Source organism: Corvus kubaryi, unplaced genomic scaffold (genome assembly GCF_017639235.1).
Source record: "Corvus kubaryi isolate FWS band 111438036 unplaced genomic scaffold, C.kubaryi_AGA036_p1.0 66, whole genome shotgun sequence".
In the NCBI taxonomy this organism is placed as follows: Eukaryota; Metazoa; Chordata; class Aves; order Passeriformes; family Corvidae; genus Corvus; species Corvus kubaryi.
In genome coordinates this window covers 1272064-1286009 of record NW_024582054.1, presented here as the reverse complement: position 1 = coordinate 1286009, position 13946 = coordinate 1272064, and the positions used below count along the sequence as shown (strand labels likewise).

At 40.6% G+C, this 13946-nt stretch overlaps 1 protein-coding gene across 2 annotated transcripts; it reads left to right on the top strand.

The window, feature by feature from the left end:
* Positions 1-648: 648 nt before the first annotated feature.
* Positions 649-12420, top strand: DNAL1 (dynein axonemal light chain 1). 2 transcript variants are annotated; one of them, XM_042047903.1, is made up of 8 exons: positions 649-735; positions 3243-3281; positions 6160-6269; positions 6969-7024; positions 8552-8607; positions 9831-9957; positions 10374-10514; positions 11871-12420. In XM_042047903.1, the coding sequence occupies exons 1-8, from the start codon at positions 733-735 to the stop codon at positions 11939-11941; spliced, it is 603 nt and encodes a 200-aa protein (XP_041903837.1). In that variant the 5' UTR covers positions 649-732; the 3' UTR covers positions 11942-12420. The 2 variants fall into 2 exon arrangements, with proteins under 2 accessions (XP_041903837.1, XP_041903836.1); XM_042047902.1 differs by having other exon boundaries at positions 658-735; positions 10371-10514.
* The last annotated feature ends 1526 nt before the right edge of the window (positions 12421-13946 follow it).

The following is a 13946-nucleotide window of genomic DNA, read 5'->3' as shown; positions in this document are numbered from 1 at the left end:
AGACCTCTGGAGATCACCTAGTCTAAGCCCTCTGCCTAAGGCAGGGTCACCTAGAGCAAGTTACACAGAAATGTGTCCAGGTGGATTTGGACTGTCTCCAGAGGGAGATTCCATGGCCTCCCTGGGCAGCCTATTCCAGTGTTTGCCACCCTCAATATAAAGCAGTTCTTCTTCATGTTGAGGTAGAACTTCTTGTGTTTCAGCTTAAGGCCATTTCTCCTTGTCCTGTCGCTGGGCACCCCTGAGAAGAGTCTGGCACCATCTTCTTCACACCCACCTTTGAGATATTTGTATGTATTAGTGACATCTCATCTCCCATAGATGAAACACGCCAAGGTCCCGCAGTCTCTCCTCACAAGAGGGAGGCTGCAGACCCGTCGTCATCTTCGTGGCCCTCCACTGGCCCCTCTCCAGTAGCTCCTCTTGTACTGAGGAGCCTGGAACCGGCCACAGTAATTCTCTGCCAGGCCAAACTCCCACCACATTCCACTACAATGAGTGCTCGGGGGGCTGGATGAGCTGCACCGGCCACAGCTGCGGGCCCTCGGAGCTGCCCGTGGGGTTCCACAACGCCCGGCGCGGGCCGTGAGCCCCGTGCCGGGCGCGCACAAGGCCAGGGCCAGCCCCGCCACGTCCCACAAGGCGCCGCGGGCTGCCGCCCGCTACGCGAGTTCCGGGCGGGGCGTTCCCCGCGCCCGTAGCAACCGGAGCGTTCGCGGTAGCAACGGCACCATGGTGAGTCCTGCGGCCGGGCGGCGGCGGGGGCCTGAGCGGGCCCCGGGCCGGCGGCGGCGCTGAGGGGCGGCGCGGAGCCCCCCGCGGGCCGGGCCCCGCCGAGCAGCCCGGGCTCGGCGAGAGCCGTCCGGGAGGCAGCGCGGGGTCGGGGCGGCGGCTGAGCGGGGGACGGTAGCCTGCTGCTGTGCCTTGGGAAAGGGGGATTTCGGGGATAAGCGACGGAGGAGGGGAGTCTCACAAACCTCCGTTAGTACGTGGCTTTAAGGCGGCAGTATCGGCCATCCCTACAGCGATTAGCTTGGTATCTGTTGCTGTGCAATTCCGATTTCATCTATTTAACATACAAATAAATGTCTGCAAATAAAGGCGAAGTGTTGCTATTTTGCTTTGCCCTGGGGGGATCTAAATTTTGGAAATACTCTGTGTCCAACTGCCATGTTTTGGGGGGGGGGGGGGGAAATACATCTTTTGTTACAACTATTACTAGTACAAGTATGGGTTTTTTTTCCCCTTAAGAGATTCTGTTTCTTGTTCCTGCCATGTTGATGCTGACCATTGGTCACCCTGGAATTTTGAGTATCTTAAGTATTATGACTTTCTTTAGTCTAAATGCCTGTAGAAAATTGTTCAATAAGCAGGTAGAAGAACCCTGCAGATAAGCTTCTTGGAGAGAAGTTTCTATTAAGTAACCTCCCGTGGCAGAAGATACTCTGATTTACCAGCAGAAATTTTAAGTGCACCTCAAAGAAAATGAAGTCCCTGATATGTGCTCTCCAGATAACCCACTGTGCTGGTGTCTGTGTTTCCATCAAAACGGCAGAGATAAGTCAGCAGAGGTCAGGGAAGAAGCTGCTCCTTGTGCTCACATGGATCAATAGCTTTAAAGTCCAAACTGGTTTTAGGCATGACTTTGAAACAGCAGCAGGCACTGGTCTTATAAATGCATTTCTGCCTTCAACATGAGTGACTGAGATCACATACCCAAGTGCTGTGGTGATTGGCTGCCATAAGTATGAAAAAGACAATTAAGTTCCTGCCCAAAAAACCCCAATTAACTGGAAGACAGCTGTTTTTGCTGGCACAGTGGTAGCTGTTAATAGGCTTGAATGAGGCTTTTGTAGTGGGAACTTAGGGATGTGATCTTCTGAACCAGAGGAGGTCATGCAGATGTTCATCTTTGGCAGGCACTGGGGAGCTACTGATGTGGCACAAGTTTGCAGGTCATGTCCAATGGGATTTAGAGCTAGCTATCACTTGGTATAGACCAGATTGAAATGAATGCCTGTCAATGGGCAGAAACAGCTGGGACATCTGAGGATGTCTAAATGGAGGTGCATGTTGATGTTTGAGATGCACACTCAGGCACCCTGATGTTGCTGGCTCTTAGGCTGTTGCTGGGTATTCAGTGGCTGTGGCCATTTTTTATATGCAGCTGCCTTGGCTGTTGCCTTTTACTGGTGGGACCAGAGTTTCCTGTGGTCAAGAGTAAAGTACCCAACACTAAAGCTCTGTGACTGAGGTGGCTGCCTGTAAGGTGTTTGGTGGAACTTAGTTTGTTGGCTTTAACTTTTATAGTGTGTGGGGGTTATATATCTGATTACCTGACAGGCTGCTTTTATCCACATGTACTGCTACACTTAAGAGCAACAGAGATGCCAGAACTAGAGTCCTCCTGTATTTGTAGAAAGAAGGCTGTTGATCAGTTGATCAACAAAAGGTTGATCTCTGAAACCTTTTTAGTCCAAAAGACATCTTGGAATATGTTTAATGTTTAGAGAAGCATTAAACATGTTGTTTATATATTATTGTTTTGGATATCTTTATGTGGTTTCACTAAGACTCTGATGTGAGGCAGAAAAGTATGAGCTAGTGACTACAGAAAGAGGGTCAGTCCTTAAAAAGCCTTCAAAAGCAGCTCTCAGGTTTTCCCAAACTGATTAATATACATGTTTTCACATCGCATGGTGTAACTCAATGCAAAATAATTGGAAAGAAACCCCAAATATATACAATCCAGATTGCTCTTGAGTTTTGGCAAGGTGTACCTCATTTTCTTCAGTGAATTTTAAGAGGCTGTATCATTGTCTGGTCACAGACTTGCTTTCAGACAGGAAGTTGCTAATGTGCGATAGAAAGTGTGAGGGTTTAAGAGCATTAGACTGCAATTTTCAGTGCAGTAACTTCTTATGCTTTTGAATTGAATTTCACCATAAAAGCTGATAAGCAGTGTGCCGTGGGGCAGAAAGTAAGATCAGGAAGGTAATGTCCTGACATTAAGCCCAACGTTTGCTTCTGAAAATGCAGCAAAGTACCCCAGAAAACAAAACTATGGGATACTGGGGGTTTCCAACTTCTTTGACTTGGCTGACCCAAGATAATACAGGAGAGTGATGGAAGGGGGGCAAACAAGCAGGATAGGGAGAGGGAAGGGAGAGGAAATAGATTTGCAGTGAACAAGCCACTTAAAAATTTCAGTGAATATTCACTTAAATTTGTTTCATTTTTAGGCAAAAGCAACGACCATCAAAGAAGCTCTAGCCAGATGGGTAAGTACTAGAACAGTGTCTAGTGGCGTAGGGTTTGACTGTATTCAGCTAAATTTGTTTTTCAAACGTTTTAAGAAATGTTTGCTTGAAACATCTGCGTTAAGAAGTTTCACAAAGTAAAATGATGATTACTGTTGCTGTTGTATAGTACATTCTGTTGGACTTTCTATATGTTCCTGTTAAATTGATACAACTGGTAAAGATTAGTCTGTTTTGCCCTCCTGCCTTGTTCTGCTGAATGTGCATTGGCCTGAAGCCACAAAGAGATTCAGAGCTGGGAAGGTATTATGTTTTAACTATGCTCTGTTCACTTTACCTAAGTGCAGTCCTTCCCACAGAATAAACAAGTATGAAATTCTCACCGTACTGAATTCAGTGAAACTTCTACATGTGTTTTGACATATGGTGCCTCATGTTGTGCAAAGCTTAACTCAGAATGAATTTCTTGGGGTTTTTTTCTTCTTAAAGTAACTGTGTTAATGCAGAAGCTCATTTGTCTGGTGGTGGCTGACCTGGTGTTCCAGAAAGCTGTGTGTTGGCAAGGATGCAGATGTAATTTCAAATGATGAGGCAGGATGCTCTAGGGTCAGGTTCGTTGTCCAGTAAAACCAGTGAAAATCTTTCCCCAGTCTCTGAATTTTAGATAAAGGCACAGACGTGCTGTCTGGTGTACATGTGCTTCCCTGCTAATTCTGGCCAGCTGCTAGAGCAAGGATTTATAAATGTTTTGGTCTCTAGAAGATCTGGATGTGAGAGTGTGGGCAGGTACACTTGAAAGCCAGAAGCTCAAGGTACTAGCCTGTGACTGAAGATTGTTTCCATTTTGAGTTTTATCATTGTTTAGTACCTTCAGTATTTCAGGGGTTTTCCAGTTATGTTGGTATATCCCACAAACTTCACTCCTGCTCTCCTAGTAAGAACTAGAATGCAACGACTTGCAGACATTAGCATTACTGGAGGTATGAACTGTATATTAAAAGTTTTCTTTTCCTCCCTCACTCTTTGTGCCTTCCAGAACTTCAGCTCCATGTTTCCTATGACAGATTTATTTTTCATTTGCTCCTCTGTCACATGTCTCTTAGACAGAATCACCCTGTGTCAGTGAGTTTCCATCAAAGTTAGGCATGAAGTGCTGAATTTGCTTTTCTGTTCAAATTATTGGGGGTGGGTCTAAATCTTCTTTTTACTCTTCCTAATCTGGGTCCATGTGACTTGTACAACTGGATTCGGTGTTGTGTTGCATTCTGAATTTTTTGCTTCCCTTTGCCATAAGGGTTTACCTATGCCCTACAGTCAGGGTGACATTAGTTGAATCAAAGCAACTTGAAATCAAAGCAGCTTCAACTTGGCAAACATGTAACCTGTTCTTAAATATGTCTGTTCTACCTATACTTTCTCTGTGGCATATTGTGGTTATGCAGCTGCTTACAGAAGTACTTGGCAATCAGGATGAATTTTCTTCCTGCAGGTGCTCACTGCTGGCCACAGTCTGTGTTGGAAGCTCTCTCCCTTTCATGTTTTTAAGGAAAAATGTATTTTTATTGGTTGGTATAAGCGGATAGATTACAAACCGAGTGTAAATACAAATAGATACAGTGCTGTTCTTAGAAAAGAAAATGGAAGTTTCCCATTGATATAGTTACTTTGTTTGAACATGTATAGGCATATTCCAGCATAACATCTGACATGCTTATTTGCTAAATTGCTAATTATGAGTATAATACTGTCACACTGAATTTGGACAGAAACTGAAATATAAATAAATGTACAAGACAACATTTTTTTTTATTACATTAGGTTTTCTGAAGTATTTTGGGTGCATAAGAGGAAAAATAATGTTATGAAAACCTGATGTTCTGCAGTGGGATACTAAAAGACTTACAGGATATGATTAATTTAATTACAAAGTAGCCATATAAACTGGGGCACACTCAGCTCTCTCTCTTTTCAGTAGATGCATGAAATGGGGGAGAAAACAAGAGTCCTTGTTTCTAAAGCGCCAGGATTTCTCCTTTGTTAATGGACCTCCAGTCCCTGCACTGAACACTGAGTGAACTGACAAAATGCTCCCTTTGTGCTGTCAGGGAGGCAGCTGTCAAAACTGCTGCTACTCTCTAAACAGATACTTGTTCCAAGTGTTTAGTCAATAATTGCCATCACTTCCGAATTTTAAAAACTTTAATAGACTGTATTTTTAATAAACCTAAATGCTGAAGTTACGTCCATTTTTCTAAGGCTCTGAATTATCAATCTAGGTTGTCAATAGGAAATTTGTCTTTTTCTGTATTCTCTAAAGTGTGACATCTTCCCCCACTCTTGCTTAATGGCTAATTAGAATTTTTTTGGGGGGGATTCTTAACACTGTGAATCTGTTGAGGTTCTCCCCCAAAAGATACTACCCTCTGTTCAGTTTGTGTTGTGAGTTAGGCATGAATTCTGAGACTTCTGGGTGAAGTGGGAAGGAAACTTTTCTGTCAGAACTTTTAAAATCTGCTTCTGCTGTAGATTGGCCCTAGCTGAGATTTCTCTATGTCAGTCTCCATGGAAATACCTTAATTCAAAATTTTAGCCTTCCATCTGTTCTCCATTCTCTATGGCAGATGACTACTTGATTAAATTGCTCAACTGTTACACAACTTTTAAAAACCAGCATATGTAATGTATAAGTTCTTTTGATATCTTGAAAATAAGCTAGCCTTACCCTTTTTATGCTACACCAGCAGGAATCTTGGTAACAGTCCTCAAAATGCTTTCTCTTTCCAGTAGTATATTGGAGTTACTTCTATAGTAATCACTTTTAGAGTAATTTTTTTAGTATAGTAGTTTTTGGTAATTGCATGTAGCAGTGAGTGTCTTCCTCACCTTCTCTTTTCTTTAGGAAGAAAAAAGTGGCCAGAAGGCTTCAGAGGCAAAGGAAGTGAAACTGTACGGGCAGGTTCCTCCTGTGGAGAAGATGGATGGTGCTCTTTCTGCTCTTGTTAACTGCGAGTAAGTTCAATGAAAAACCTGTTGGAAACAAAATATTCTCCTCTCTTTGTTTCAGTTTCTCTGCTGTCCACTGCAAATATGTATTTACTATGTTCAAGTAGTAAATGGTATTTAAAATCGATGTCAAGTCAATGGTCTTCAAAGCAGCAGCTTCCTCTTCTTTTTCCTAACTGAGCTTTTCTTTCTACATATAGTTGCCCTTTTTAATTCAAAGGCCCCTGTAACTTAACTCAGAAGGTGTTAGGATAGATTCTGTATTAATATTTGTCCCCAGAAAAAATATATATTGTGTATCAGTATATAATTACAGATCTGCATTTGGAGTCTGTCAGCTAACTGGCACATTTATGATCCACTCCAAAATTCATGGAAAAAAAAAGAGGCAATTTGAGCAGGACTTTCAGAAAGAGATTAGAGTAATTTCAGAAATAAACATCCATGCATTTGCTAAAGCTAGGCATCAAAAGATAATCCAGTATGTCATGTAAGTAACTCATGGTACTTTCCCTGAAGCTAAATAAAGTTGAAGAAATCTTGATGGTTTGAGGATATTTTGAGTCTGTTTACACATCCAGTTAGTTCACCATCTAATGAGACAAGAACATAAAATTATTTCTAATGCAGTGGTGTTTGGACATGGAACTCTTCCAATGTAGTGATCCCTTATATACTGTGAATTGATTATTCTTGCTTTTAAAGGAAACTATCGCTGTCTACAAACTGCATTGATAGAATCGCCAACTTGAACAACCTAAGTAAGTGACAAGCCAGCTGTCCATTGTGTTTCTTTTCTAGTTGCCTGGTTAGGATATATACCATCATTTGTTGTATGTGTCCAGCTTTATTTATACCTATTATTATCCTTTTTTATTCCCTCCTCACAGAACATTACAAGTGACCTTTAAAATGATCAGTCTTAGTGGAGAATGCATGCTGAGCAGCAGTGGTGTATTGAAGCAGGTATCCCTGCACTGGCCTTGACAGTTGTCTCACAGTGCAACAAACAAAAAATTCCCCTCAGTAAGCACTTCAGTACCCTCCAGTGGGCCTTGCTGTGGAATTCAACACCTAATCAGTTCTAGAGTGATGTCATGACCATTTTCCATGCTCCCGATGGAGACAGTCTGCTGTTCAACAACTCTGCAAATGCATTATTGGTTGCAGTGAGGTTGGAGTGTTGTAGACCTGGATGGAAAAATGTCATTCCACTTTGCAGAGGATTGGATATACTTGGTTTCATTTTGTTCATACTTTATAAATGGATGTGCCACCTGTCTAGAAGTTGAGCTTCTCTTTCTTAGACAGCTTTCTTTGAAACTCTTACGTTACTGACTTTGGAGCACAAGTCTTAATGGTCTGTCCTCAGGACTTGGACTGTGGCATGAGGCTGGAAAAGGGCTTCAGGTTTTGAAGTGGAGCTTCCAGGCTTTTCTGTTGCCATTAAAATGTCAGCTGGATAGATAAGGAACTTGGAATCTCATCCTTTCCAACTGCACACCAAGAGATCTGTCAAAGAGCTTGATGAACTTATTTCTTTTCATAATAAACTCAAACTTCAAAAGATTTGGAAGTACTGTTTTTTTCAGGGAAAAAATATTCCAGTAGTCTTTCCAAATAACTATTCTGTAATACTTCAATTGAGTAACTATCATGAGAAAAAAGAATTAGGTAGTTATACATAGAAGTGAAACCAATGAAATTTTTTAGTGGGATAAAACATTAAAAGCCTTTAAAGTATGTTAAATATTTATATTAATGTAGATTCAAAACATCCAGTCTATACCAATTATTTGATGCTAAAGCCAGACAAACTAGAACTAAGTTGAATGTCTCTCATCAGGCATCTGTAAGGCAGCTTTATATGCTGCCTCTAGTATAGAAACCAAATCTGCTGCCTTAAAATACGATCAGAACCACTTCTGCTTGGAGAAGAAGAGAGATGAATTACGTAAGATCAAAAGAAGCAGGTCAGCAATTAGAGTTCAGGTGCAAGATAAAATAATAATTTTTATTCAGTATTTATCAGGACTGAATTTCAACTAGGTAACCTACACATGAGCAGCTTTGTATTCATGAGTGTATTTCTCAGCTTTCCCCTACATCCATTCCTGCTGATCTGTTTAGGTCAGGAGGTTTTGTTTCTGTTAGGCCATTCTTTCTTAAGGCAGCCTGTTCGGAGTGCAGTTTGTAAGCAGAATATGGTGTTTTACCTGACTTACAGCATCTTCTTATTGAAAAAAAACCCTGTTTATTAACAAGATTTTTTTTTTAATTTATTACAGAAAAATTGAGGATTCTGTCTTTGGGAAGAAATAACATAAAGAATTTGAATGGATTGGTATGTGCTTTTTAGTATCAATCCTTCACTAACAAAATAGAATGTGGGGTAATTCCCCTGTGTTTATACAAGTCTTTCCTGAATTTAATAAAATTAATTGAATAAAAGGTTAGGCACTAACCTTTTATATTCTCCTTTTGCTATCCTCTGTTCACTCTTACGCATTGCTTCTGAATTTTCAGACAATCATTCACTTTTTTTTTGGTTCAAATTCTCTTCATGTTTGGAAATTCTGCTACACTAATTTACTACACAGAAAAATTTTAGAAAGAGAGATTTTGTTGTCTTTAATGAAGATGATCAGAACTTTTATTTGAAAACTGCCATCTATCTGTAAAGCCATTTAGATCTACTGGCTTTACATGAGTATAATTCCTACAGACTTTTTGCATGTGGAATTTTCTATCTGAAGGTTCTTAGGCTGTGCCTCTTTAATACCAATATTGGCTGTCCTATAAACATGCACTTCCTGAGAGTCAGTCCCTTTTATGTTAACTGGTACCTGGAGCAATATGGCTTTAGAGAGGATGGTGGCAGGACTGAGTCTACCTAGTAGGGCAAAATTTGTTGAGGAAAAAATTGGATCAATTTTGTTACATTTGAATTCAGGCCAGAAGAATATTTTTTCAATCAGTATTTTTTTTAATGAACATATAAATTATTTTCTTTCTCAAGAGACACTTTCTCTTCAAAGCTGCTCTCACCTTCAGAGTTGCAATATCTCTTAAGTGTGAAATGCAGAGTTAGTGTGTAATGACTGGTTTTAACAAACCTGTCTTTTGAGAGGGTTATGAATGTGATTTCTGGCCAGCAGGTACAAACATACCAGAATGTACCAGAATAAATAATGCTCTCACACTGTATAACATCCCTTCCAAAGCACTTGTTGAATTGCATTCTCTTCATATATGCTTGCAGTGCACAAGTAGGGAGATTTGTCTCCTCTGCCCCTAAGCCTTAAGAACTACTCCAGCCACCTATGTCTTGTTTTATTCTAATATAGTGATTTCTGTCCTTCTTACATATATTTGCATATATAATTTTGCTTTTAATTCCCATGAGTATTTGCCATGCATAATAATTCAGGATCTGCTTAAAAGGAAATGAGGACCAACATACCTCAGTATTTTCTCACATGAGGTCACCTGTAGAAGGTGAAGAAAGAGTATGAATAATAAGGAAGATGTACTTCTGCTTATCTGAGTAGTCCTGTCATTTTCCAGGAGGCAGTCGCTGATACTTTAGAGGAGCTATGGATCTCATACAACTTAATTGAGAAACTGCGGGGTATCCGTGTAATGAAGAAACTGAAGATTCTTTATATGTCAAATAATTTGGTGAAAGACTGGGGTAAGCCATGCATCTCTACTCCATAGGGACTTCTCCTGTAGTATGGTGAATGCATAAGTTCAAGTCACCAAGTGAAAAGTAGTGCTGTATCTCATGGAGCTTTGATTCTAACTGACAAGCCTACAGACACGTGCAAAATCCCTAAACATCCACTCATGCAAGAGAGTAAAAATAGTTAGAATATTGAATTTAACTTCTAAGTCCAATTAAGTTCATGCTTTGAATCATCTTTCTCCAACCTCTTTTAAAACGCATCCCTGTTCTTTAACCTGACACCAGTTAGAGCCCAAGCAGTCCCTCTCCTGTCGTGTCCCATGCTCTTCATGTTTGCACTGAGTTTGAAAGGAATGCGTGGTGCAGATGTGCTTTCCATGTTCCACATCTGGTTGGTGTTTTCACCTTTGTGGTTGCAGCAGAGTTTGTGAGACTGGCAGAGCTGCCGTTACTAGAGGAGCTGGTGTTTGTAGGAAATCCACTACAAGAGAAATTTGCCACTGATCAGAACAGTTGGATTGAAGAAGCAACCAAACGGGTACCCAATCTGAAAAAGCTGGATGGTGAGTTTGGGGCACGAGGCAGTTGGGGTGAGGTAAAAGCTTAACAGAAAGACAACCACAGGGAAATGAATTATAACCTCAGAGATTCATTTGTGTGCCCATAAAACTAATATTCCTCCCTCCTCTTTGGAGTTATTCAGAAGTAGTTACTGAGATCCTGGCCACAGTGTTTGATGGATTATGGAGTGTTAAATCCAAGTGGTCTTGCAACCTACAGTTGGGCATTATTCTGTAGTTACCTAAGTAGTTTTATCAAATACCTAATAAGGGAACCGAAAGATTTAGCATTAAATAAGTTAACAAGGCTTTCATCTGCCAAATTGAATTACAGTTTTCCCAACAAAAGAGGTGACATGAGAGAATGGGGATAGACAGAGATATGCTCTGGCTCACTTTTGATGCAAGAGCAAATTTTCAAAACTACATGCAAATTTCCTAAATGCCTGAATATCCCCCTCCATTACTGCAGTAAGCCTCAATTTGTGATCTGTCCTCTCCTATTTAAGACACTGGTATGAAAAGATATTCAACTGTTTAGACACTAAAAATTAGATAATGTTGAAATCTATTTTTAAATATGTTAATTCCTGTCAATGGAGATGTTAGCTGTTCACTATTATCCCCTGTTTACTAAAGCAGCAAAGGGGAGAGCAGGACTGGTAACACTAAGAAAGAGTCAGAAGAGCAGCAGGGAAGGGAAGAGTGTAGGGATGTCAACAAGAGGAGACAGCTTCATTACAGGGAGCAGTGGATGGGAAATCTACTACCAGATTCTATCTGAAACCAGATCAACTGCAGTAAAAAAAAATATTAGAAAGTGGAAGCCTGATGAGAGAATTGCACTGCTAGGAAGGCTGGCCTGCAGTGGTCCATTTGCTGTGGTAGTAGGAGAAGTTTTGAATGTAAAACATAAAATGGAATAGGGCACATATTTGTGGACAAAAAGTACCCTTGGGTAGTACAATGTTAGACTTACTAACCACACTAAAACTTGGGCATGTATGTCCTGGAAAAGGCAGCACAAAGTAGCGGCTCCACAAGAGAAGTGGGATGTGCTGGTTGGTTGTTAGCAGTTGAACTGACTTGGTGCATCTCCCAAAGACCAAGTGAGGCTGATTTTGCAGACCATGCATTAGTACCTTTTTATTCCCTGTTACCCAAGAAGGTGGAAAAACATCCCAACAGAGGAGCTCATCAGTTGGAAGGCTTTTCTAGTTAAGACCAGTTCAGGTATGCAGAAGTTCATGTTGGTTAGAAACAGGCAGGAAATACAAGTCTTGACTCTTTCCAACAGGACAGATAAGCTTTGAGGTAGATCATCATTAACTATGTCTTCCTTTTTTTTTTTCCTCCTAGGTACCTTAGTTGTTAAAGAAGAAGAGGAAGAAGGAGGGGAAGGAGGGGAAAGAGCAGAAGGAGCAAACTGATGGCACTTTCTTGTTGGGTATTAAATTATTAAAGTAATTCCAGATAGCTTGGCACATAAACTTTTATAAAGTATTTGTTTGAAAAAAGTCTTCGGGCAGTTTTTAAAAGACCAGCTTATTTCCACAGTCTCTCACCCAAAGAATTAGTTACCAAAAATTGATCACACTGGTTTTGTCAAGCTTATGACACCTTCTGTAGAGACTAGTGGAGCTGAGTTTACCTGCTGTTTGGCTAGCAAGAGATCTTTATTTAAATTGATACATAGCTGGTTTTAATTCCTGATTAGTGGTGCTTGTTGTTCACTCTTGGGTTATCAGAGAACCATTTTAGCTTGTTTGGTGCTGCTGGCCAACATTGAATTGGAACACTGAGACCAAAAGAACAATGTTGTGGTTTAGAGACACCTGACAAGCTTTGTTGTGTTTAATTTTGTCATGGGTCTTTCTCAGTATTTTTAATATACGAGTTTGCCTTTTCATTCCTTGAAGTGTTATGCCAAACAGGCGCAGTAGTTGCAGACATACACACAAAAAGGTATCGGTCTGATGATTGCTTGTTCCTGGCTTTAAGTCTTGAAATGGGCTTCTCACATTGGAACTCAACTGCGTTGCTTAGAAGGCCATGTATAACTTATATATTTATTTATTTTTAGGAGGCAATGGGAATTCTTTGCATGGTTTCAGTAAGACTAAAATACCTGCTAACTTTGGGTTTTGTCTCTCACTAGTGGCCTATTAGCCTACAGCTGGTTTCTGGCTTTGGACTGGGTCACTGGTGGACATAATCCTTCTCAGCTCTGGAATCTTCCTACAGCTAGGTAGGCTGATAGTAACAGAGAAACAAACAGCGAACAGAAGACTGGGGCTCAACAGAAAATTTTGGTTTTGGGGATACTAATTTTTTGTGAAAGCACAGGTATAAGCAGTGAGAGAAAGTATATGTAGTTAGTGGGGAAGGTGAGATGATAAGATGAGGATGAGATGAGATGAGATGAGATGAGATGAGATGAGATGAGATGAGGGCACTGGTAAAAAAAGTATTGAAGAGGTACTGTATGTGCTATATTGCAGGGTAACCAGTTTTAGTAAAGCCCCCTTATGTGGCCATTTCTAGTGAAAAGCATTAAACAATGAAGACATACCTGATTGCACTGTGGGATGCCAGTAGTACGGTTTTTCTTCTTCTCTTTGAAGAATAGATCGAGTCACCTGAGTAGATTTTTCTGCAGTTCCTTTTTGGTTTTTTAACAAGCTTTTCTTCTAATTTGTGGTACCATCTTTTTTTAAATTGAAGTGGCAACAAGTGTATCTGCTGGTTCCAGCCCAAGCATAGAAGGGATGGGGGCAGAATGCCACTCTTAATTATTTTGTTTGTGAAGATGTGGCAGGAGTTGAAATCTTGGAAGTCAAGCTCAGAGATAAAATGGTAGAATTGGCCCAGGCAACAGTGGTACTGATCTCAAGCTCCAGGTATAATTGTAGTAGAAGATTCTTCTAATCAGTTTCTAAGTGAACACTGTGAAGTAGATGATTACAAGACAATCACAGTTTAGTTTCAATATATTGCTACTTAATTTGTGATTATTAAGAGGAATTCTAAAGCATTCCAATTTAAATTGGCAGTTGCTGAAGAGTTTTGAGTTTGATTTGGATCCGTTACTAAAAATAAGGTCAAGAGCACAATGGCAAAAACTGGAAACATTCTTCACCCAGCACAAACTTATTTCCAGGCAGCTGTTCTCTTTACCTGAAACTAGTTCCTTAGTTCACTGGATTTAGACAACTTCATTTTAGTTTGTCATTTCTTTAGAAGTATTCTCCTAGCTTTATCATAAGTAAAGGCAGCACTGACCAAGAAGCACCATGGAGGAGAGTGTCTATAGTCAGCAGCCATTTCATATGGGCGTCATTTGAAGCCAAGCCACTGTTCACTTGCAGCCAACCACTCTTGGCAATGTGGGTGTGCTTGGGCAGTACAGAGCCCGTGGCACACTCAGGTCCTACT